The sequence below is a fragment of the Nannobrachium achirus genome (genome assembly GCF_963921795.1).
Source record: "Nannobrachium achirus genome assembly, chromosome: 20".
Lineage (NCBI taxonomy): Eukaryota > Metazoa > Chordata > Actinopteri > Myctophiformes > Myctophidae > Nannobrachium > Nannobrachium achirus.
The window spans coordinates 49,249,738-49,273,654 of NC_137827.1; the positions used below are offsets into that span (position 1 = coordinate 49,249,738).

General features: G+C 42.4%; 1 protein-coding gene across 3 annotated transcripts in view; it reads right to left on the reverse strand.

Moving 5' to 3' along the window:
- larp1b (La ribonucleoprotein 1B) overlaps positions 1-23,540 on the reverse strand; it is a 40,222-nt gene extending 16,682 nt beyond the window's left edge. For 2 of the 3 annotated variants that reach the window (XM_080750178.1, XM_080750177.1), the window contains exons 1-10: positions 22,631-23,540; positions 19,970-20,031; positions 16,076-16,132; positions 14,677-14,911; positions 11,375-11,503; positions 8,789-8,960; positions 5,076-5,220; positions 3,828-4,005; positions 2,431-2,621; positions 203-574 (exon numbers count right to left, since the gene is read on the reverse strand). In XM_080750178.1, the coding sequence (XP_080606304.1) occupies positions 203-574; positions 2,431-2,621; positions 3,828-4,005; positions 5,076-5,220; positions 8,789-8,960; positions 11,375-11,503; positions 14,677-14,911; positions 16,076-16,132; positions 19,970-20,031; positions 22,631-23,072 (1,983 nt within the window). In that variant the 5' untranslated portion in view covers positions 23,073-23,540. The remainder of the gene's footprint in view (positions 1-202; positions 575-2,430; positions 2,622-3,827; positions 4,006-5,075; positions 5,221-8,788; positions 8,961-11,374; positions 11,504-14,676; positions 14,912-16,075; positions 16,133-19,969; positions 20,032-22,630) is intronic. The other variant, XM_080750179.1, reaches the window with a different exon arrangement.
- Between the last annotated feature and the right edge of the window lie 377 nt (positions 23,541-23,917).

Sequence of the window (23,917 nt, forward strand, 5' to 3'; positions counted from 1 at the left end):
TGTCTCCATGGGGAACCACTGCTGGCCCTCAAATTATTGGCTTAGGAATGTCACAAAAACAAAACAATATCCATGAATTCAAGTCTCCGTGGGCTGTGTAATTGATAGGAAATAAGTAATTGGGGGCGTGAACTATCCCTTTAAGTCTAACCACACAGACAAACAACGCAAAATCCGACCAAAAGGATCCTACGACCCTCACCTTGGTGAACTCCGCCTGCTCCCCGGGGGTCCACAGGTCCTGCTCATAGTAGTACAGTCCGTCGTTGATGGCCTTGGCCAGGTCGGTGGTGATCCTGGCGCGCGACTCGTGGTTCCCCGTGCGGTCGCCCCCGGGGTGCTTGCGGAGGTTCGGCGGAGTCTGCGTCACGATGAGGATCTTGTTGACGTCGTGGTCGTCCAGCTCGTAGTCGGAGTCGTCGTCGTCGGACCAGTCGGTGAAGCGGTTCTTCCGGGGCGCCATCTGTTCCATTTCCTCGTCGAACATGAAGTCCAGCTCCTCCTGGTCTGCTGCCGGCTGCAGGGCAGCGGGCGGACGAGGGGACGCGTCGGGCGTGGGGACCTTGCCGTGCTCCTGTGTATGGGGACACACATGGTTAATAAGATAGGAAACAGGCATAGGAATAGACTTGTGTTAAGACAGTGCATGTTCAATAGTGTCTACTGAACTAAAGTGTTCTATGTACTGTGTCGCCTACACACTGTACTGTGTGTAGGCTGGTGTCTTCCATGTTATAACCGTGCTTTTATACATTTTATGCTGTGTGTATGCCGTGTCCAAAAAGGTATTTCAGGGAACATAAAGTTCTATCTAATATAATGATTAAATGAAAGTGTAACATTGGCTAATAGAGAAAGAGGGATTTAGGATTAACATTATGTTCTCTTATATTATTATACTTCAAATTAAACTAGACTGGTGCCCTCTGAGCACTGGCCTACCCGGTCTTGAACGATGTAAATCGAGTATGAAGTTGGGAATGAATGCCACACCTGGTTTTTCAATACCTGTTGTACTTGTTGTCGCTAGGGGTGTAACGATACAGTAACTGCATCGAAATATCGAAGTATATCGAAATGAAAACAGCTAAAATCGAATCGTATCGTTTAATTTTTTATCGTATCGAATCAGCAGTGCAAAGAATCGATTGTATCGATACTAACTACTTGTGCATAATATTTAGTATTTTTAACTCATTTACTGCTCCTGAAATTAACGGATTAAAATGTCCAGCGTGCCTCCCGCAGGCTGCATCCACGACCGTTGTCTTATTTTGAAGGCCAGAAGTCCATAGCGTAAACACTTCCGGTTTGACGTAATCGCGTCATATAATCGATCGACTAAATATGGAGATACAGGAATCCCTGATGTTGTCAGAAACTGCTGACACTGTATTACTGTTGACGTACATTGACATATGCGAACAGAGTTCCATCGCAGATGCTACCACTTAGGCAGCTTTATGTACAAGTACACCCCCTGGACATGACGCTAGTATGTCGCGGGGACTTACCCCCAATCCAACCCTTGATGCTGAGTACCAAGCACTAAGCAGGGAGATACTGGGTCCTACTGGTATGACCCGGCCGGGGATCTTACCCCGACCTCCCAGTCTCAGGGCGTACACTCTAACAACAAGGCCACAGAGCTGGGCAAGTACAGGTCATGTTCTACTTGCCCAAAAAGTAGTACTTTGACCGGAAGAAAGAGCGCTCTGGTCACACTCAAGCGTTTTAGACAGATATCTTGTGTTGTTTATGGCGAACTAAAGACGGTTGTGTACCCACTCAAACGCACACTTGCCCCAGTCGGGCAACCCCTGAGATGTGTTAAGTATAATTTGGCATTAAGGAGGAGGGGAAGTGACAAGATGAAAGAAGGAAGGGAGAGAACAGAAAAGCAGAAGTGGTGGAGCAGTAGCAGGGTGAGAGAAGAGGAGAGGAGAGGAGGTGACAGCAGGAGAACAGTACTCAACTGCATGAAGGGGACAGTCAGGTTGGGACACTGGGAGAGGGGATATGCTGATGGCAGACACATCATCACTGATATTCTGCCAGGGTTAAGAGGTGATGGGAAACAGAAGGACAAGAGGAAAACAAGATAGATGGCAGATAGATGATCAGAGGTGAATGGAAAACCAGCAACATACAGTAGCAGATTAATATAAAATAGAAACATAGTAGCAGATAATAGAAAACAGCAACATAATTTTTTCGTTTTATTTTTACATGCGTTTACTTTCTTTGAAAGTGAAATATCCCTTTACATATTCTCACTTGGCGTTCAAAAATGTTCTAATGCTCAGTTCTACACAAACAACTAAATGCTAAAAGGTTAACACAAAAAGCCCTGAGGGCTTCGTTTCCATTGTGGTCCTAAAAGCTCACCCATCTGATAATAAGAAATAAAGTGAACATAAAGCTCAGTACCTTAGCCTTGCCAGAGGGCTGGCGGTGGCGTTTCTCCACTTGTATCCAATCGTCTGGGTCAGGTTTGGCGTCAGAAGGGGGAGATTCGGAGACGTCTTTAGGCGTTTCTGTAGCCTGGGGGGAAGTGCTCTCCACTGGGGCTTTAGGCTCAGTGGACTCTGATGAAGTCTCCTTCACGGGAGGCGAATTTACTGTCACAGGATGTAAGAAGGAAGTCTTGAGTAACGTGCTGTGAATAACTGGTAACCTGTGAATTCGAAGGTCATTAATTTCACAGAAATTGCCAAACAACATTTCAAAAACCGGCCTGATGGTGGCGCTAGAAGAGGGCCATGTGAGAAATCAGGGGCGGAGGTTGTCATTTGCCATCCAAGGTGTGTGCAAAGTTTGGCATCGGCAAAAGTGTGACGTGACGTGACAGACACACAGACTTGAACGCCGGTTTAACAGCCAGTGGAGCTTTTCATAGTAACTTGCGAGCTGACAAGTAGGTCGGGAGTGGCTTGTTGTCGGTATCAGCCGGTAACACGCGGGAGTCTGTCCCCGTTACAATGCGCTAGACCCCTGGGAGATGGACTGTTGAGGTGGAGCGCCACACCTACCATCAGCTCCCAGTACTTGCCGCACGACTTGCCAAGCCGTGCTACTCATACGCTGAGTTGACGGTGCCCGGAATCGAACCCATGACCTTGCGGCACAAAGGTGAGAGCTCTACCGACTGAGCTACCCGGGCTCTGCGAGCTGACGGTCGCAACAATTACCAGTCATTGTGCAATAATGGCCCCTTACATCCATTTACAATTACATAGTAGTTTCCAGTTATTAATGTAATAGTTATTAATAGTTACCTACTTTCTCCTGAGGGGGAAATTAAGTATTTTCAGCCCAACCCAGCTGATTCGCTCCCAACAAGGAACGCATGAGCAATTAGGGGTTCAAGAGTCTTGCTCAGGGAATCGAACCGGGGACAACCAGGGGCTCTGGTTCCCCAGGCGCAGGCGGGCTCCCTAACCATTCAGCTAGGTGTAATGTGGACCATAGATTTACGTTAACATAGCACAGATGCTCTTTCAAACGTCCTGCTTCACATTCCCAATAACTAACACTTCCAATTAGCATTGGCGAATGGTCAAATGGTTAGCGGGTAATTAACCCATTTAGAACGGGTACACATTTTGTGTATCATTATTTTATGCTTTAACTATTGAAAAATAGCAGATATACAAGCTCACAGCGCGGCACCGAGTGCCGCGCTGCGAGCTCGTAGATCTGCTATTTTTGAAAAGTCGTGAACATTAGAATTTTGACCCGATTCTATAAGTGTCTTTTGAATCCTTCTAATTCTAGGCCTAAATGGGTTAAGCCCATAATTCAGGTTGATGAGCTGTTTGACTAACCTGTGGTCATGGAGGTGAAGGCTCTCCCGGGGATGAACTCAGGGCAGTTGATGAGCTGGGAGAAGTCGGTGCGAGGGGAACCCACAGGGGGGAGGGCAGGGATGGGCCAGCGCTCTGGCTCCACCTTACACCTCACCTTCTCATCCACCAGCTCCACCTCTGTGCTGCTCTTCAGAGCCTGGACACAAGGAAAGAACACCTACATTACGGCACTGTTTTCATTAAAACATTAAAACAGGGGTCTTCGACGTTTTCAGGCCAAGGACCACTTAGTTGAGAGAGAGATGAAGCAGGGACCCCCACAACCTGTTCATAGATTCCATTATAGTTTTGTTCATGTCAATTTGTGTTTTCAGATATTTAACCACTTGAACCGCATCAATACTTAATAAACTTGACCTTTCACTCTGTACTTAATCTGCTCTTTTTCTCCTCCACACCAAAGCTCTTTGCTAAATTTGTTTGGCTAAAGTTCTCAGAATATGGTAATATTTCGTTAAGAAATCAAAATCAAAGAAATTCCATAAATGACGAAAGAAAGTGTACTGCGCTTGTAGATCTGCTATTTTCACTATTTTGGGTCCCGGCCAAATGTCAAATTTGTGTCTCTTTTGGGTCTCGGCCTGAAATGTTTGGGAACCCCTGCCATTGATGGTCATAGCATCATACCGGAGATCTTAGATTTCAAGTTAAAGAGTTTGAGACACAGTGACATTTTATCTTATTGAGAACATTTTGGAGGTCCAAGAACTACCAAATTGATGTTTGGTAGTTGTTGATCTGGTGAACTTCGTTCTCGACAGGAGCATGCTGCAGCCTTCACCCACGGCTGGGCATGGATAGGGCTGTCACGATATGACATTTTACATGACGATTAATTGTCACTCAAATAATTGGCGATTAACGATTTAATTGTGTTTTTGTCGTTGATAATTACATTTCTGTGTGGCTTTTAGGCTTTGAAGTTGTACATGGTAGATATGAGACATAACCTAAATACACAAAGAAATTACTGACATATTTGACAACTTACTACTTAAAAAATAACTTTGATAGTGGAAATAGCCGATCTACAAGCTCACAACGCGTCGCGATGCGACGCGTTGTGAGCTTGTAGATCTGCTATTTCCACTATTTCGGACATTTTTCAACATTCACGATTATGACGATTATGACAAAATAATTGCGATAATGTCAAATAATCACGATTAGACGATTATGTAATAATTGTGACAGCCCTAGTCTTACCGCCACGATGAGGCTGATGTCAGTGGTGAGAGCCTGGACTCTGTGGAAGCTGGCGATGAGCGAGATGGGGAGGAAACCCTGGGCGTCCATCTTCCTCCTCAGAAAGAAGTCTCTCTCCAGATTGTGAAGGCTGAAGTAATACTCACTGGAAACAAGGAAGACAGACACAGGAGTCACTCTGTGTTCCTTTACAGTCTAAAAATACAAAGGATTATTATTGTATACTGTATGCCATTTATAAACTTTCAACTGGGCTTCCCTAATTTAGGAGCTGGGGGAGACAAAAACTCTAACATTATTACCATTTTTGCCATGTTAATATTTTCGAAACTCTTTTGGCCATTTTAAACACATATTTAAGAATAAAATACTAATAATACTGCTGTTGCTACTGATAATAATGATAAAAGGAATCGCACTTGAGTACCATAGATATACAATTGTCAGTTATTTATTTCTAATAGAGCTTGCAACCCTCAGGGCTTCTGCACATTTTTTGGCAAAGCACATTAATTTTTCACAGCTATTGCCAGCTCTGTAGCGAGGTTCCCATGACCCATTTTTGTCAAGAGTCCATGCTGACGTGTTACATTTTAATGGTTTGCCTCTTGGCCAAATTCCCAAAGGCACGTTCCCTGCTCCTTGTCAAAGAAGAGTTGCTAAGGTACACACAACACACACACACACACACACACAGACAGACAGACAGACAGACAGACAGACAGACAGACAGACAGACAGACACACACACACATGCGCGCGACGCCAGCCCACCCTAAGCCTGGGGGTATGTGAGGGAGCGTTTGTTAACCCATTTAGGCCTAGGATTATTGACTGCTTTAACTACTGAAAAATAGCAGATATACAAGCTCACAGCGCGGCACCGAGAGCTTGTAGATCTGCTATTTTTGAAAAATCATGATTTTTCTTTGCAAGTCTTTGAATATATCTATTTAAAAGCTAACATTTGTAACTCAAATATTTGCTTCTGGGTGGTCCCTGGAACAACATATTTTGAGATGGGAGTCCGTGGCCAAATACCTGCAATATTGGGGGTCCTTGACAAGAAACGGTTTGAGAACCACTGATTTAGAGGAAGGATTTAGAAGTCGGGTCAAGGATCGGGTCAGAGATATTCAAAGACTTGCACACATTTTCACGTTTTTTCAAAAATAGCAGATCTACAAGCTCGTATGTGAGCTTGTATATCTGCTATTTTTCAATGGTTAAGGCATAAAATAGTGGTTAAAGTGGTTCAAATCTAACGCGACTCGGGCGCGTTCCAGGTATTTGAGAGTTAAGAGTTGAGGAGAGGAGAGGAGCAGGGATAGAACAAGATTGTCACTCCCTCTCTCCTTCCTTCGCTCCCAGTGGTCACTCACTGTCCCATTATCATCATCTCGCTCCCCCACAACGTGACCATCCTTCCATCCCTTTCTCCCCACCACACATCCCTTGCTCACTCGCACACACCCTCCTCATCCTCTGCCTCCCTTCATCTCTTTTCATAGCTAGCTGGCCACTCATCTTCCACCCTCCCTCCCTCGCTCCCAGACTGCCTTCCTCTTGATTAGGGACGGGACGATAATCGGTATTATCGGTTATCGTGATGAAGAAAAACGCTCACAATAATCGTGGAGATTTTTAATATAGCGTGAAATTGTCCTCCGTCATGCGCTGGGATCACTTAAACTCTCTGGTAAAACACGACAGAGTCTTTTATTTTTTTTCATTCTACCAAATCTCTTAATAAAATAGGCGATCTACAATTAGATCGCCTATTATTTGAACCACTGCGTTCAGAATATGGATGCAGGGGTTCAAGCGGTTGATAAAAGTGGCATTTTACGAGTATTAGGCACATTTTGATTATCGCGATAATATCGTAAAATCGTGATTATTTTGGTCACAATAATCGTGTAAAATTACATTTTTGTATCGTCCCATGATCCCTACTCTTGATAAGCATGTCTCTCTCTCTCGCTCTCCCTTGTCTGTCTGTCCCTCCCTGCCTGACAGGCCCTCACAATTGATTGATTGATTGAAGACTTTATTAGAAGTTTGCATAGGAAAAGGTACAGTTTCATGACGGTACAGTTCACTGGTACAAGGTCTACTAAAAGGAGATCCATGAAAAGACTAAGCTTATTTCCACTGGAAACCATCACTCAGAGTCCTTTTCACTGTCTTTATTCCGCCAGTCTGCAGAATAATTCACCCCCTCTCTCTCTCCAGCAAGGCAGTGGGGTCTATATTTAGGACATCATCGCCACTATTCTGGGTCTGGGCAATGAGGCCAAGCCTGTCACTCAGCCACAATACAAACACTGCCCCCTGCAGGACAGACAGGGAACTCATGGAAAACAGCACACCAGAAGTCTGATTCATCTTTAAACTATTTTTTTTTCTTCTTTTCATTGAGTAAAACCGCTTCCTTGCTACACTTATGTTAATTTCCCATTGTTTACCTGTATCTATTTAGGTTTGCTGAGCACACAAATAATTTTTCTTTTCATTGAGTAAACCATTTCCTTGCAGCTACATTAATGTTAATGTCCCATTTTATTGCCTTTGTCTATTTAGGGAATGTTTGCTGAGCACACAAATAATTTTTCAGGCACGCCTGGCTTCATGTTGCTATTTACACAAAGTCACACCTTCTGTGTATGACCACTGTGAATTCAAAACAGCTACAACTGGCCTCTGTGCTCCACAAATTAAGAGAATCCTGAGAAATAGCCATTGGTCCAGGCTGCCCCGGCCCGAGAATCCAGAGAATGTAATTTTATTTCATTCATAAAAACAATCCAAAATCAGATCGTCGATCCGCGGTGCCTAAGTGCCCCAAAGATAGCGCTTCCAGTTTGGGACCAGAAACGGAACCAGATCTGCATTTTTGTCCAGAACAACCCATTTATCTGTGACCACTTCCTGCGTTTACTTCCTATGTAAACTGCTCCTAGTTCAGCAACGGTGCCATGGATTAAGCATGCGAACGGACCACAGCGTGCACGACTGCACGCGGATCGTACACGAACCGTGGATGTACACGGATGCGCCCACATTAAAAGATAAGAAAATCGCAGGCAGGCAACCCAGAAATATTTTCAATGAAAGCAGTCAATGAGATAAGTGCCTTGCTGGATGTCACATCAACAGTTGTGAAGCGAAGGCAGAGAAAGGGGGGGAGACTGCCGCTTCTGCCTCCTATCCCCTTTGTTGCCCTGTGGGGTACAGTAGGTGGACGCCTGTGGCTGGAGAGGAAGAGGGAGTTTCTTGCCTCGGCCACTGGCATTTGTTAATTGCTTTTAGGGCAGTTCTTACGGCTATTTATGTATTGTTTTTAGTGTGTATACTTGGACATCCTTGAGAATAAATCCCTTGAATCTTGAATTGTGGCGCAGGCCTGTACTGTTGTCGCTGACTGACGGGCAGGCCTTTTCGGGAACACACACACTCCCAGTAAACCTCCACTCCATTAAAAAAATTTACCTCATGGTGGCACTATAACAGGCCGCTTCACATTTTGAAAAATGGCTAATTTCCACCTAACTAGATTAAGTGTTAAGGTGAAATGTTCAGCTATTCTGTACACTATCTAAGGTTCTTACATGCCGAACGCAAACAAAGGGGTTCCTACATAGTGTTTGTAATCAAAATGCATGGGCATTATCTTCTACAAATTAATAAATGAGACGGTAAGAAGCGCTTACATTTGGCGTTTGACGTACTCCTTGAGCAGTTTCTCATCTACCGTGTACATCTGAAGCTTGTTTCCATTGTCATAGTAATAAACCATGTTGGAACCAAACTCGGTTGGGGCCTGACCACTGGAACTATCAGATGATTGGCCGTCCCGGTAGATCTGAGAGTACTCATAGCGACCTGGAGAAACAAGAGACATGGAGGATGGATGAATCAATGACAGAAGAAACAAAAATAGACAAAGATATATGAAAGTTACAGGAGCAACTAATTCTCTTTTATAACTAGTAAGACACCTGAGGGTGGAATGCGACCTCAGGGTGACATGCACGCCAATTATTGACTTTCTGGCCAACCACAGCGTTTCTCTGACGATTCTAGTTGTTGTCATTCTGGGGGGAGTTTGTTCATGTTTTTGTGAGGGTATCAACCCTAGGAGAGACGGGGAGAACCTGCAAACTCCACACAGAAAGGCCCTATCGCCAACCCCACCTAGGGTGTGAGCGATAGGGCCTAAACATGGAGATGTGGAGAACACTATATATGGAGATAGTCCAGTCCATCATGTCATATGGGACTACCGTCATAGACAGTAGCCATTGTTAGGCCGGAGTCAATGGCTGTCTGTCTGACTGTCTGTACAGGAAGTGATGTCACATGACATACTTTTTATGCCCATATACGAGTCATTCTGTACCACATCTCCATGTTTAGGCCAAACAGGTTCGCTCCATTTCTCCATGTATAGGTCCAAATGCCCAACGTCGAGCTTGACAAGGAGCGAACCTTGTCAAGCTCTTACTAGTATAGGCAGTATATGTTGTCACTGTCGGGTAGAAACCTCATATCTCCAAGTTTCAAATATCTATGTTTTTCATAAAGTAGCCTAAAGCCCTGCTTCATCAGGGTCGCACAAAACTAGTGAAAATAGCAGATCTACAAGCACACATCGCCTCGCGGTGCGAGGCCGATTTGAAAAGTATGGATTGCAGTGATAATGTTTCATGGATGGGATCAGCGCGTATCTTGGTATAGCCACTTCACAACCAGTCAATGAGCTCCATCAGAGCCCTTGTCTGGCAGGGATAACTATTCAAGGCTATCATCATTTCCTCATCCTTGAGACAGTAGGATTTGGACCAGGCTGGGTATATATAGGTCGCTGCAGAACCTCATCCACCCTTTCTTCTCTCTCCTTTTGGTATCTTTATCCTCCTCCTCCTTTTTTTTCTTTTTTATTCTTCTCTTTTTTTGTCTTTCTTAGTCTTGTGTATCCTTCTCTTTTGGCTACTGTCTATGACGGTAGTCCCATATGACATGATGGACTGGACTATCTCCATATATAGTGTTATCCACATTTCGTGACATTTCCTGACATCACTCCCGTACAGAAGGAAGGTTACGGAAGGAAGGTTACGGAAGGAAGGAAGGAAGGAAGGTCACTCAAGCGACACGGTTTTTCAGAGTATATGCGACCTTCGGTCGCAATAATAAATAAACAACAAAGAACTGATTACTATTGCCATCATTGTCTTTCAACGTAAGCTTCTTATGTATGCACAAATAGAACATGTACTGTGCAACAGTGTACGATGGCCAAATTCCATACTAAAGTATTTGGAAAGCACTGAAAGCTTTTTATTTGGAGTAATATACCAACCGATCTTAGCACAGCAGATAAATACCTCCTCAAAATATTATTGGTAGCCGGTAAGAAGGCAATAACCAGGAAATGGTTGGACAGAGCACCACCAGCGAGGGGGGAGTGGACATCCATAGTACAAAACATATATGAAATGGAGACACTCGCTTTTTCTGTAAGGCTGTGCAGTGTGCACGGAGAAGTTTTACAAATACTGGCTAAAATGGATACTTTACATGAAAATTTATATTCTGTGAGACACCTATGAATATATGGAGATATATACATGCAAATATACCTGTGTATGTTTTTATGTAGTTAAAAGTACCGTATGTGAAAATGGAGTGTGGAGGCATATTGCATGTGACTGTATTTGAATAATGTTATATTTCTATCCTAATTCTGTTTTCAATGTATTTCTTTGTATATCTCATACCTACCCAACTATTTTATTTTATTTCATTTTATTATCTATATTACCGGAGTATCTGGAGACCTGTTCATCATGTTGCTGGGACGGGGAGTGGGACAATGGAAAGTCTGTTGACAGGCACACTTGGACTTTTGTCTTTGTGGAGGAGCGAACTGAGGACTTTATAATGGACTGAAGTTGGACGGGTATAGGACCTCTCGCCTTTGGACTGTATGAAGTGTAACATGATGAGTGTTAAGAAAACTTGTATTGTAATTTTTCTTTGCTATAACTCTGCTGCCCAAGATGAACTGCTTGCTCTATATACAAAAAAAAAAAAATAAAAATAAAAAAAAAAAGCGTTTTATTTGATATTTTGATTGAAAATATTCACCCATATTTAAAAAGCTCTCACACATACAAAAAAGCTTCATCAAAGAGATCTTGCTCTAACTTCATACTAGGGGTGGGCTTCCGAGTATGATGCAAGTGTAAAATTGCCACGTGTGAAATGTGAATATGGTCAATGGGAGTCATTACCTCGCCCGCGAGCTCTTCCCCTGCCGCGGCCTCTCCCTCCTCGACCCCGAAGACCTCCGCGAACGCTGCCTGCATCGCTCCGCACGTCATCACCGTTGTCCCTCGGCTCTCTCCTCCAACCTCCAACCACTAGAAGAGCAGAGAAGAATGAAACACAAAGTTACTCAGAATTCCCCTTTCTCTTTTTATTTTCTCTACACTCTCTAGATGGCAGTGTACTCCCCTTGTGTGTTTATTTTGGTTTAGACAGGCAGCAAAAATAGAAAATACTAAAATTAAAAAATAGTGAGACAGTAGAGGGGAGGCACTGTCGGTATTTAACCCTATGACACTAAGTACACAGAGGGACACTTCGAATAATTATACGAAACATCTAATAATTATATGAAACAGCGTCTCCAAACTTAAGAGCGGGGCAACCCTGTGAGGGCCTCCTAGTCGGATATCAATGTGGGTAAAGGGTCACCGAATGAGAAAAATACTAGGTTTTCAGGACAGGAGGAGTAGAGTAGCCAAGCAAACTGTTTGAAAGGTTATCACTGGTCATATGCTCAGTAAATGGCTTATACGTAAGCCTGCTTTCAGAGACCTTTGTTTGTTTAATAGCCGCTGGTGGTGCTACTGCAGCATTACAGTGGAACTTTATCTGAGGTGGCGACTGCCCCATTACAGTGGAACTTTATCTATGGTGAGTTACGGGCAGGAGAGACCTGAAGGACAAAAAGGTTGGGAACTGGTTGTCTGATATACAGATGTAGTTATGTAAACAAATGCTGGTCCACTGCTGCAGCAGAAACAGCTAGGGCTGTCACGATTATGACATTTTACATGACGATGAATTTTCACTCAAATAATTGCGATTAACGATTTAATTGTGTTTTTGTCGTTGACAATTACATTTCTGTTTGGCTTTTAGGCTTTGAAGTTGCACATGGCAGATATGACACATAACCTAAATATACAAAGAAATTACTGACATATTTGACAACTTTATACTAGTTAAAAAAGAACATTGATAGTGGAAATAGCCGATCTACAAGCTCACAACACGTCGCGATGCGACGCGTTGTGAGCTTGTAGATCTGCTATTTCCACTATTTTTGACTTTTTTAAAAAAAATATATGAAAATCTTTCAACATGTAAACGATTATGCCGATTATGAAAAATAATCACGATTATGTCAAATAATCGCGATTAGACGATTATGTAATAATTGTGACAGCCCTAGACACAGCCGTTACACTGAAAATAATGTATTAGCAAGACAGATCCTTATTAAGGTTGTATCCAAGACTTAATAAGTATACATACTAAAGACAACGCAGCATATAGTTAGACGTGAGCAATTATAAGCATGATATAAGGCAGGGCTGCACAATTAATCACATTTTAATCAGGATCACGATTTTCTCATCCCACAATTAAATGAACACGATCGTCCAATTATTGATATCTTAAAATGTTTGATGCATTGTGAACTTGTAAATCTTTTCAGCACACAAAACTGTCATAGACAAAAAAATGTAAGTCAACATCATGCAGGTATAATGAATGAAGTGAAGTACTTTTTTGCACTGGAGTGAATACAAACAGTCTGCTATTGAGATTTGAAGATTTGTTATTTGCTGGAATATGTAAATGTGAAAGCATTGCTCTGTTTGGTATTTGTCATGGTATTTATTATTTTGATTCAAACCTACATGAGCAGGAATGCGAAGTAACACAACATGAATGTGAAAGCAGTGATATGCTTGTGTCAAAAGCTAAATCAAATGTCACTAAACTCGGTGAATAATTGTTATGAATAATCCTGATCTCAATATTGGTCAAAATAATCGTGATCATAATTTTGGCCATAATCGTGCAGCCCTAAAATAAGCTAATATTATTAGTCAGATAATAAAAACACCTAACTGATGCTTATCTTATAAGCATGTGCACTTGTTGCTGTGCTTTAATATAGAGAATGGAATGAAATGAAATGATACATAATAAGAAGTGAAACAAAACAACAAACAAACTTAAGTAAATGACGGTAGCAGACTGGAGTTACGAGACTCCAATTGGGTAGACAGCAAGTACCAAAACATGTTGCATGCCTATAGGTTACATGTCAATGAAGCACAGCACCATTGCAGATGTAGTAGGAAGCCAAAGATACAACAAAACAAGCTACTGCCAACTTACTCCTGGTGCTATCATGCGCCCTGTTACTATGGAGCGTGTGATTGGGTGACATGGGGTCAGGTGACACGTGGTTGGAATCTGTCCCGCCCTCGCCTGACGTTTCCATGGCAGCGCCGCCATCCTTGGTCACTTCCTCCAACGGCAGAGAGACCCACTTACGTTTGTTACCTAGCGATGACGCACACCGACAACACAGGAGCTTTTGAAGAGTTGCGGTCCAGAATGTTCTGTTCTAGACCTCTTAAAATATATATTTCTACTCCAAAAATGCTATTCGTTCATTGTGTGTGTGTTTGGGGGGGGGATTACATTAAAGTCCTTCATTCAACCTCTGTAAAAGAATATAGAGGACAACATACCATTGCCCCAAGTCAAATATACACCATCTCCATAGGGCATATACAGTATATGTTGGCTGTTATGCCTGGTGTCATTTTGTGTGCTCGGTCAATGTGAGTGAATCGTGTGAGAGGTGCGACATGCAAGTTTACTGCAGCAGGGGTGGAAAAACACCATGCATCGCACTATACCATCCAGTGATTCCAAACCATGATCAGTAAGGTTATCAGCATGCCCTTTTTATGCGTTAACAGCAGGGGTTTTCAAAGTGTGTGGCACGTCAATCTGGGGAGGTGAAAAAAGCATTGCAGGGTGGGCGTGTAGAGTGGGTGAGGTGCCAAGTCTGGTATGACGTATATTAGCTTTCCTATATCTAGCACACAAATAATGAAACGAGGATCACTTCTACCTTTCAGTTTCCTCTCTCCTATCCGGCACTCATTAATTTGTGACGGTGTGTGTGCGATAAGTTCTCCCTTTACATAATGAGAGTCTGACATTACTAGCAGAAGACAGTTACTTAGTGGCGCGTTGTGTGAAAGGGCGGGTATGGCTGTCTAGTCGTTTGTTCAAGGAAGGTCTCAGACTTTGAAAACCCCATGCATTACAGTAATTAAAGATAAGAATAAGTGATCGATCATCATACATAAAGTAGGTGGTAGTCATTACGAATTAAGGCATTTCACAAACAGTCCGTCTATCACACTCCATTATCCACCATTTGATATAAAGGATGCAGTTAAACATGCTTCACTCAAAGGCAGATCCTCCTCACCTCCCCTCTTCTTCAGGTCGGCGTTCTTAGCGTCCTGTCCCGTTTCCGAGTCTCCGTCCTTGGGCAGGTCAGCCAGGGGGTCCTGAGGCTGAGCCTCCTGGTTCTCCTTGCTGTCACTGCTGTCATGGCTGCCGTCGTCGGGCCTCTTGTCAGCCCTGTCCCTCTTCCTCTCGCCCTTGTCTTTGCGCGGGGCTGGAGGCTTCTTTCCGTCAGAGTTTAGGACATTCTGCTGTTGCTTGGAACAAGGGAGGGATTTTCTTTTGGTCACGGCTCCTGAAGCTGTACCCAACTTCTACGAAACTCAGAATCCAAGGGAAGGGCTGTCACAATTATTACATAATCGTCTAATCGTGATTTATCGTCTAATCGTGATTTTTGGGCATAATCGTGATCATTTTTCATAATTGTCATAATCGTTTCCATGTTGAAAAATGTTCATCATATATTAAAAAAATAGTGGAAATAGCAGATCTACAAGCTCACAACGCGTCGCATCGCGACGCGTTGTGAGCTTGTAGATCGGCTATTTCCACTATCAATGTTCTTTTTTAAGTATAAAGTTGTCAAATATGTCAGTAATTATGTGTCATATCTCCCATTTGCAACTTAAAAGCAGAAATGTAATTGTCAACGACAAAAACATAATTAAATTGTTAATCGCAATTATTTGAGTGACAAATAATCGTCATGTAAAATGTCATAATCGTGACAGCCCTATCCATGGGTTTCAGGTGTGGCTGCAGCTGCTGGTTAACTCTGCTGCACATCCTTGCATATCTCGACCACACCAAACCAAACCCCCATGCCTAAATAATCATTTCTTCACACTTTTAACAGTATATCTAAACCGTAAACCAACTGTATCAGAATGCCTAAACACAACCATCTAAATGGAGGTAGCCCTGAATGTATGTCACGCTCAGCTCTGGCTTTTTGAGCATTGCATTGCGGTACTATGATACCGTCGGTTCAGGAGCTGCTACACTTTTTGCCTATAGTATTAGCTAGAGCTGACTGAATAACTATATTTTCCCACGCTATGATCTCATCACATCAGAACAATGGTACTTTAGGTTCAAAGTCTGCAACGTCTTCCTTTAATTAGTTACCCAGTCTCTCCCTGAAGGTGCCAATTAGTGTAATCACCTGATATACAGTAGACTTGGGTTGGAATGGAAATCTGCCTTCACTCAAGAGCATCATAACTGAGCGCCACTGTGCTAAAACATTAAGTGCTCCCTCTAGTGAACAAATGGAAAACATCACCTGTAGTCTAGAATAAGCACAAGATTTTGGGGTTTTAGTGCACCTCCCTCCAACCGTCCATCTTAAACAAACATACATACACAGTACGTGCGCACACACGTGAACACACAAAACCACACATACAGTATCATACCTCTTTGGCCAGCTCACCAGGTGTGGGCCAGTTTGTGATGTCACTGAAATCACTCGACTACAAAACAAACAAACACAAACGGGAAAAGATCATGTAAGTAGCATAACATGAAATTAACAAAATCAGTAGTTGCCTGCTAGCAGTCCAATACTTCCTCCTTAGAAGTCGAAATGAATTACCCACTACTACACATGTCTCTCTATTAAGTTAAACTGTGTTATTTTACGGAAAACCCAACAGAAATGAAAGAGGCCAGTGTTCTGTACAACAATGTAAACAACCGATGGCAGAGAGTGTGTGTGTGCGTGCGTGCGTGCGTGCGTGCGTGCGTGCATGCGTGCGTGCGTGCGTGTGTGCGCGCATGTGTATGTGTATGTGTATGTGTATGTGTGTGTTGAGTACGAGTCCGCAGGGCCCAGAACTTGATAAACAGCCCTGGCCACAGCTGAGTAACTTTCTGCTGGTGTCAATATTGGACAGGCTGATAGCAGATCAAGGGTGTACACACTAGAGGTAAGATTAGACAGTGGGAATGTACAGTTAATTGTCTAAAATAAAATGGAAATGCTGACTGTGGTTTCCAAAGAAAGGAAAGTCATTTCAGATGTCTCCTTAGGGTCGATTCATACTCCACTTTTAGAGCCTAATTTATCTCGGTTCAGCTCTGTCTAAACTATGATATGGTGTCATTCAGAGGATCAGGGTAACGTCATTAATTCGGGCTCTGAATGACGCCATATCATAGTTTTTAGACAGAGCCGAACCAAAATAAATTAGGCTCTAAAAGTGGAGTATGAATCGACCCTTAGGGTCCCTGAATGACTAAATGGCATAGGGTTTACATCACTATGTGGAATGGTGAGATACCAAATTAAAATAAAGTACCCACAACAGGTTCGGAAACGTAACTTTGGTCCATTATATCTTCTCTTTAATAATAATACCAATTGGTATTGTTTTATATCATTTTTATCATTGGTTAGTTACCTTTACAACGAGGTACAGCTTGTAAGCATCGAGCAGCACAGCCTAAATGTGTGGATAGCGGCCTAATCTTTTTTTTTGGGCCAAAACCTCATTGTAAAGGTAACTAATCGGCCATAAAAATTATATAAAACACAATACCAATTGGTATTATCAAAGGGGAGATATAATCCACCGAAGTTACATTTCCTAACTTTTTGTGGGTAGTTTACTATATTAGAAAAAGGTTTTCATGATAGTCCAATAAGTAAATCCTTGACAACTCATCTCCTCTCAGATACACACACGCACGCACGCACGCACGCACGCACGCAAGCACGCACGCACGCACGCACGCACGCATTCCCTCCCTCCCTCCAACAAATACACACAAATTATTTACAGAAAACCGGTTTGCAATTCAAATCACAATAGCAATATATAGCTAATTATCTAGTACAAATTATTATGATTGGATAGCATACCTTGCAGGCCTAGTTCTGCCTGAGCCTCCAATGTGATTTTGAAGTTATGAGTTTACACACCTGATATCGTGAAATTACATTAACTATTATATAACACTAGCCTATGTTACACGTCTTATCTGACCACGTGCACAAGCGCACGCACGCACGCACGCACGCACGCACACACACACACACACACACACACACACACACACACACACACACACACACACACACACACACACACACACACACACACACACACACACACACACACACACACACACACACACACACACACACACACACACACACACACACACACACACACACACATTAATACCTCATCTTTTAATAGGTGCTGTAATTTGGTCTGATATGACATTTCATTTTGCAGATAGCATTTGAACCACAGCCAAATAGCTGGTCCATCCAACCCGGCCACTAAAACTTCATAGTTTTTAGCTGCTTTTTTCACTGCCTTTAACGTCAACATATTAATTAAGTGGTGAAAGTTTTCTCCTTTTTAAAATACTTTCCACATTTACACAAACAACTCTTCTCTTTCAACGCATCTGCTGAATATGGAAGTAATAGGAAAAACAAGTCATCAGAATTGTCTCCTCTATCTCTCCATTTCTTTCCCTTCAACCTGTTATTCAGAAGTCACATGTCATCATTCTCTCCAGAAGAGACACATGGACACAGTTATATTATCCAATAAAGGGCATTTAAAAACAATGTGACAATGTCAATTCTTGTCAACATTGAAATTACCTCAAGTCATATTCCCCAGCATTATGCCTTACTTTAACATTAACACATGGTGATGAACTAATGATTCCCCCTCCCCCCCACAAACACCTGAAACACTCCCATATTGATGTGTGTCACTTGAAATAGGAAGAATAACAAGATAATAGTGGTTATCTTTCCAAGAGGCTGGTGAAAGAGAACACATCCCTGTTGTTTGTCAACTAGGGTTCGTGGCATTTGGATAGCTTTAAAGCACAGCTCAAGAACTATTTCTTTACTCTTGCTTTTAGCTGAATTTTTAAATCCCTGTGCTGCTATTGAGGTACGCACTGTTCTGTCATTTCTTTTTTTCCTTACCAATGTTTTAAATGTTCTTCGATGTTTTATGTTTCCGTTTTTTCTGCTTTATTGTAATCATGTGTATTTTTTTGTTAAGCACTCGTGCTTCATTTTCTGCTCTGTAAAGCGCTTTGAGCTGCATTTCATGTCATGAAAAGTGCTAAACAAACTAGTAAGACGCCTTAGAGCGACATATACAAATACATTTTTATTATTATTATTATTATTATTATTACCCCTGATCTAACACTTGTAAGTCGTTCGCTCTGGATCAGACAGAATGTCTAAATTCAACAGGAAGAATTGTATCAACGTTTTAAACTAACAGTTGTAGGTAGAAAGAAAACCTGACAACATACACATCAATATATCCTGCATTGTGAAAACAGGGAACGTGGTACTCCTGCATCTCACACAGCTGTGCTCTGCCCTCTGCTAAAAACCTATTATTTTTAGCCAATTAATTGCTCAATATTAATTAACATCACATCTTGCGCTACTTCGAAAGAAGACACAAATGGTTGACAGGCTGTCACTAATAAAAGCTTCCCATTGGCTACTGTAAATGGCAATCAGTATCAGTGTCATGTCCTGCCCTAGCTTACTGTTTTTACAGGAATCACGTGATATGTAGAATCATGATTTCTGGTCTTTAATATATAGCCCATTTATTTATGCTCACAGACGTCTGTCCATGTACGCTTTTTTACGGTCTATGGGTTTGCCGCTCTGACATCACGCTCTGACATTACTGTGATGTCAGGGGAACCACACAAACAGATTCCCTTTTATGCCCATATATGGAGATCCCTGATGTCATCAATATTAAGCCCATATGTAACAGGACTTCATATGAGAATGCCCATATTTGGAGGCCACATCAGCCACATACCCTAACACTAACAGAATCCATATATGGCCAAGACAGATGGCCAAGACAGCCCATATCTGTGTGGCTGGTTCAACAGACAGGGATCTCCACATATGGGCATAAAAGGGATTGTATGTATGATGTCAGATGTCATAGACGTCATAGGACTTTCACATAACGAATAACTGAGTAAGCATGTTTGGGCTCTCACACCATATCTCCCTATACAGTACATGGATCTCCATAAATGGGTACCAGGGGTCTCCATATATGGGTAACTAACTGGTCCGATATACATCACTGGCCAGATGGCCAATACATGGCACAACCTCACCCTTTAGGGAGAGGTCGCTTGTCGCCCTGAGGCTTCTTACTAGTAAATATAATTTAACTTCACTCATAATACAACATCTGCTTTCAAGACCATGTCAATAATAACTTGGTAATTTCTACAGGTTGTAGTACACATGGCTATAATTGTTAAAGAAAAAACATTACCTTGCTGGACTTTCTTGTCCTAGGCTTGCCAGCACGCACCACCTTCAAAGAATTCAGCTGATCTGTGGACATGGGGTCAACAAATAACTGTGATGTCATTCATTAAAGAGAATAGGCCTCAATCTCAGGAATTAAAAACTTTCAACAACTAGAAAACCAATTCACAAAAAAACAAACCTACGCATATTGGCATGGCTGCTGTCATCAGTATACATATAATACCAAGTTAGAATGTACAAAACTCCTGGCCCAGAAACCCACTTGCTACTACAAAAATGCTAATTTTAGCATTATGTCATTATATTATTAAATAATATTCTCCCACTCCCATAACAACCACTAGTGTTTCGCTCTTTTCAGAGTCTTAGTTTTTTTCCCTCCCCTTCTATTCCTCTTAATACAGACTAGTGGCAACAGTGCCAAAATGTAAAAAGCCAGCACCGAGTCCGAGGCTGTAGTCTGGGAGTAGCACATTGGGGCTTGACATGGTCCCTATCACAGCACAGAGGATGGTCGGCTTGATAAGAAACACTTTACATGAATGGGTGTAGGCCTTAAGTAGCCTAAAACATACACCATACACCCACAACACTGGTTGTACAGTAAGACCAGATAGACTACACAGTATGACACGCTGACACTTTCACTGGACGTAGACTCACACAGTAAATTGGTTAATTTGTTATGCCTACATAAAGAATGCATGCAGGTACAACTTGCCAACCTAATAATGGCACATTCAAATTAAGTCAAAATGGCAATGGGAATTGACATATGCTTTCTATTTTATATTTATAAACCCCCATAAAATAAAATCTATAAGCCATATCACCCATGTTAGTTGTAAAGTAGCTCAGCAAAATGACGTATTTTACCAACTTTATAATACATATATTATAGTACATATTATAGTATTATAGTACCTATAGATTCATGTATGATGTTAGGGCCTACCATTTCATTACATGAATGGACACAGGAACAGACATCTCGATTCTCAACCATACATTTACATCCACTGGTTGTAGAGCAACACTGTAAAACGATGCCTTACTATCGTGTAGAAACACAGCCATACACCCACGTCACTGGTTGTACAGTAATGTGGTAAAATGATGCCTATGCATGTCACTGGAGCACATACTTCAAATACTGCTGTCCTCTTATTTCTCCACAAGTGTGCACACGCAGGGAATCAACTAAAACTCTTCCTCTCATGTAGTCATTAGATATAAGCCTTATGGCAATGCAATATAAGCATTTTGGCCATTGTATGTCACTGTCCACTATCAATAGTAATTAATTACTAATAGACAATTGTCAATAACCACATGTAGACTGTAAACCACCCTACCCAGCTCTGCTGATTTTATCAAATGTGTACTCTGACATAGCTCTGTTTACACAATGCTGTACCAACTGTATATAACATGTTCCCCATTTTAAACAGTTTTTATATATTTTGACACTTGCTTTGGCAATGTAAACGTATGTTTTCTCATGCCAATAAATTTCCATTGAATCGAGTTGTACTTCACTGTGTGTGTGTGTGTGTGTGTGTGTGTGTGTGTGAGAGAGAGAGACATGGTTGGTGGGAGGACTTGCAGGAAGGCAGGCCATTGGATGTGAACAACGTGTTTGCGGAGCATTAAGAGGGGTTAACTAGTATAATGTAAAAACTGAGTGAGTCGTTTTAACAGTAAATAAGCTAATGGATCCCCCCTGTGATATATTTTTAAGCCATATAAGCGTGGCACTCCGTTTCAGAAATGTCCGAGAAAGGGTACATAGTGAAAGGGTACACATAGTGATGCCGCTAGCCGCTGGTGGCTACATTGCTAAAGAAGTAGCAGTTGTCAGCAATCTCCACGTGTTTGAGTGCAATCCGAGCAGAGAGGGGGGATGGGGGGCAGAGTATGCCCATATGCCACCATCAGTGCCGTTAATGCTTATGCTTGGCATTATGAGTTTTAATTAAAGTGCAAATCGACCCTGTCACACTGTTAAATGTTATTTTTATAGATATTAATTTGACATTCTTGGTTGTTGTTGTGTGGCATACCTGTCAAAACTCAACAGTCAACACGCTGGCTGACAGACTGTTAAAATTACACGTGATACAACGACATCGGTGACGTACAGAATACTGTTACCGAAGGGGCCAGTGTTTGTTTCCTTGCTGGACTCTGTACAACTGCTATGCTTATTTCTATGAATGTGAAAATCGAATGGATTGTTTTATAGCACAATTGACAGGGCACACTATCAGCATATTTTAATATAATAGATAGATTTAACCTACATACTAAAACCTACTTTAAGTAGGCTAATATGGATATAATTGCTAGGAACACATTTTTGGGTGAAACTAAGGTCTTTCTAGCTTTTATTTTTATTTCTTTTTTTTACACCTGACCGTCACCTCACTACAATCCCCGACATCTTTCAGGTTCACACAGCGAGCTTGCCAAAACAGCGACCTCTAGGAATACACAATTAACCGGGACACTAATTCCCATGTGCCGTGGTTAACGCATGCAGTCAGTGAGCCAGAAGTGATGGACATACGAACTCAACTCTTTGCACTGCGGCAACCAATATGGCAATGTTTGTTTTCACGAGTGTGTGTGGCAACACAAAAAAAACACCCCCCACTCTCACCTTTGTCCTGGGAGTTAGAGCTGATGTTTGGCGAGTTGTTGATGGTATTGTTTGTGTTGTTGTTGGACACTCGTCCCGTTGTCCTCTTCGTCCAGGGGTTGACTTTGGGCGGCGGAGCCTCCACAAGCCCAACTTTGTGCTGCTTCTGATCAGCCGCAGCCTGCTGGTCAGCCTGGCCGCCGCTGCTGCTCTGAGCTTGTTGTTCGTTCTCCTTGTCGTTCTCCTTGCACTTCTTGCTGTGCGACAGGGGGTCCGCCGGGGTGATCTTGTTGTCCGACGCCTCGGTAGTGTTCTGTCCAATTGCTTTGTCCTGATCGGTCTTCTTCTGATCGGTCACTTCGGGCTTGTTTTGGTTCTTCTCCCCGTCGGTTGAGGCTGAGCTGCCCGCTGTCAGACCCGAGGAGTCCACGTTACTACTACTACACTCAACCTCGGCGGACATGCTGCTATAGTTTCCCTAACTAACCACACGTACACGGGCTGAGATCCAGTGTGAAATCGTTTTGGTCCTTGTTCCTCAGATTCCAGGGAGAAATAATGCGTTGACAAACAGGGGGGCAAGCGACCCACCGTCAACTTTGTGGTAAACAAGTCTCTCTGGCCAGCCCAGCCAGCTAGCCCAGCAGATAACGTTAGCTAGCTGCCAGCTATACCACCATGCAGGAGTCAACCGATCGCGACCCACTGAGCTAAAATGTTTCTTTTTTTTACCCCCCTGCTCGCCCTGCTGGACCGTATGAACCGTACAACAAGTAGATAACACTCAACTGTTTTAAAGCGACGGACACAAAAAGGAGTCCCAGTAATCACAACTTGCAAAGTTTTGGTGTGTAAAAAGTACTATATAAACGACCTCCCCCCTCAACCTCTCTGGTTCCAACTACTACTACAGACACACGCTAAAAGCTAAGCTACTTCTTGACAGAAAGTACAACTCAACTCGTGGAGTCTGGTGGCTCGCTGCGCTGTAAACACTGACTCTGCCGCCCCTGCAGGGCCACTAATGTCATGAGTTTTTGCCAATATTTTCGTAAACTTGTTACTACTGTTGGCAACAGTACAGAATACAGTAGTAACAACAATAACTGGTTTGACACATAGTTATATGATATGGTATTATTATAACAAGTTATTGTGACAATTACCAAAGGCCTTTTCCTATGCCAACAGTATGTTGGCATAAGAAAAGGTCTTTGGTTATTGTCACAATACCTTGTATTTGACATAAGAAAAGGCCTTGGTTATTGTCACAATAACTTGTTATAATACAATATCATAAATATGTGT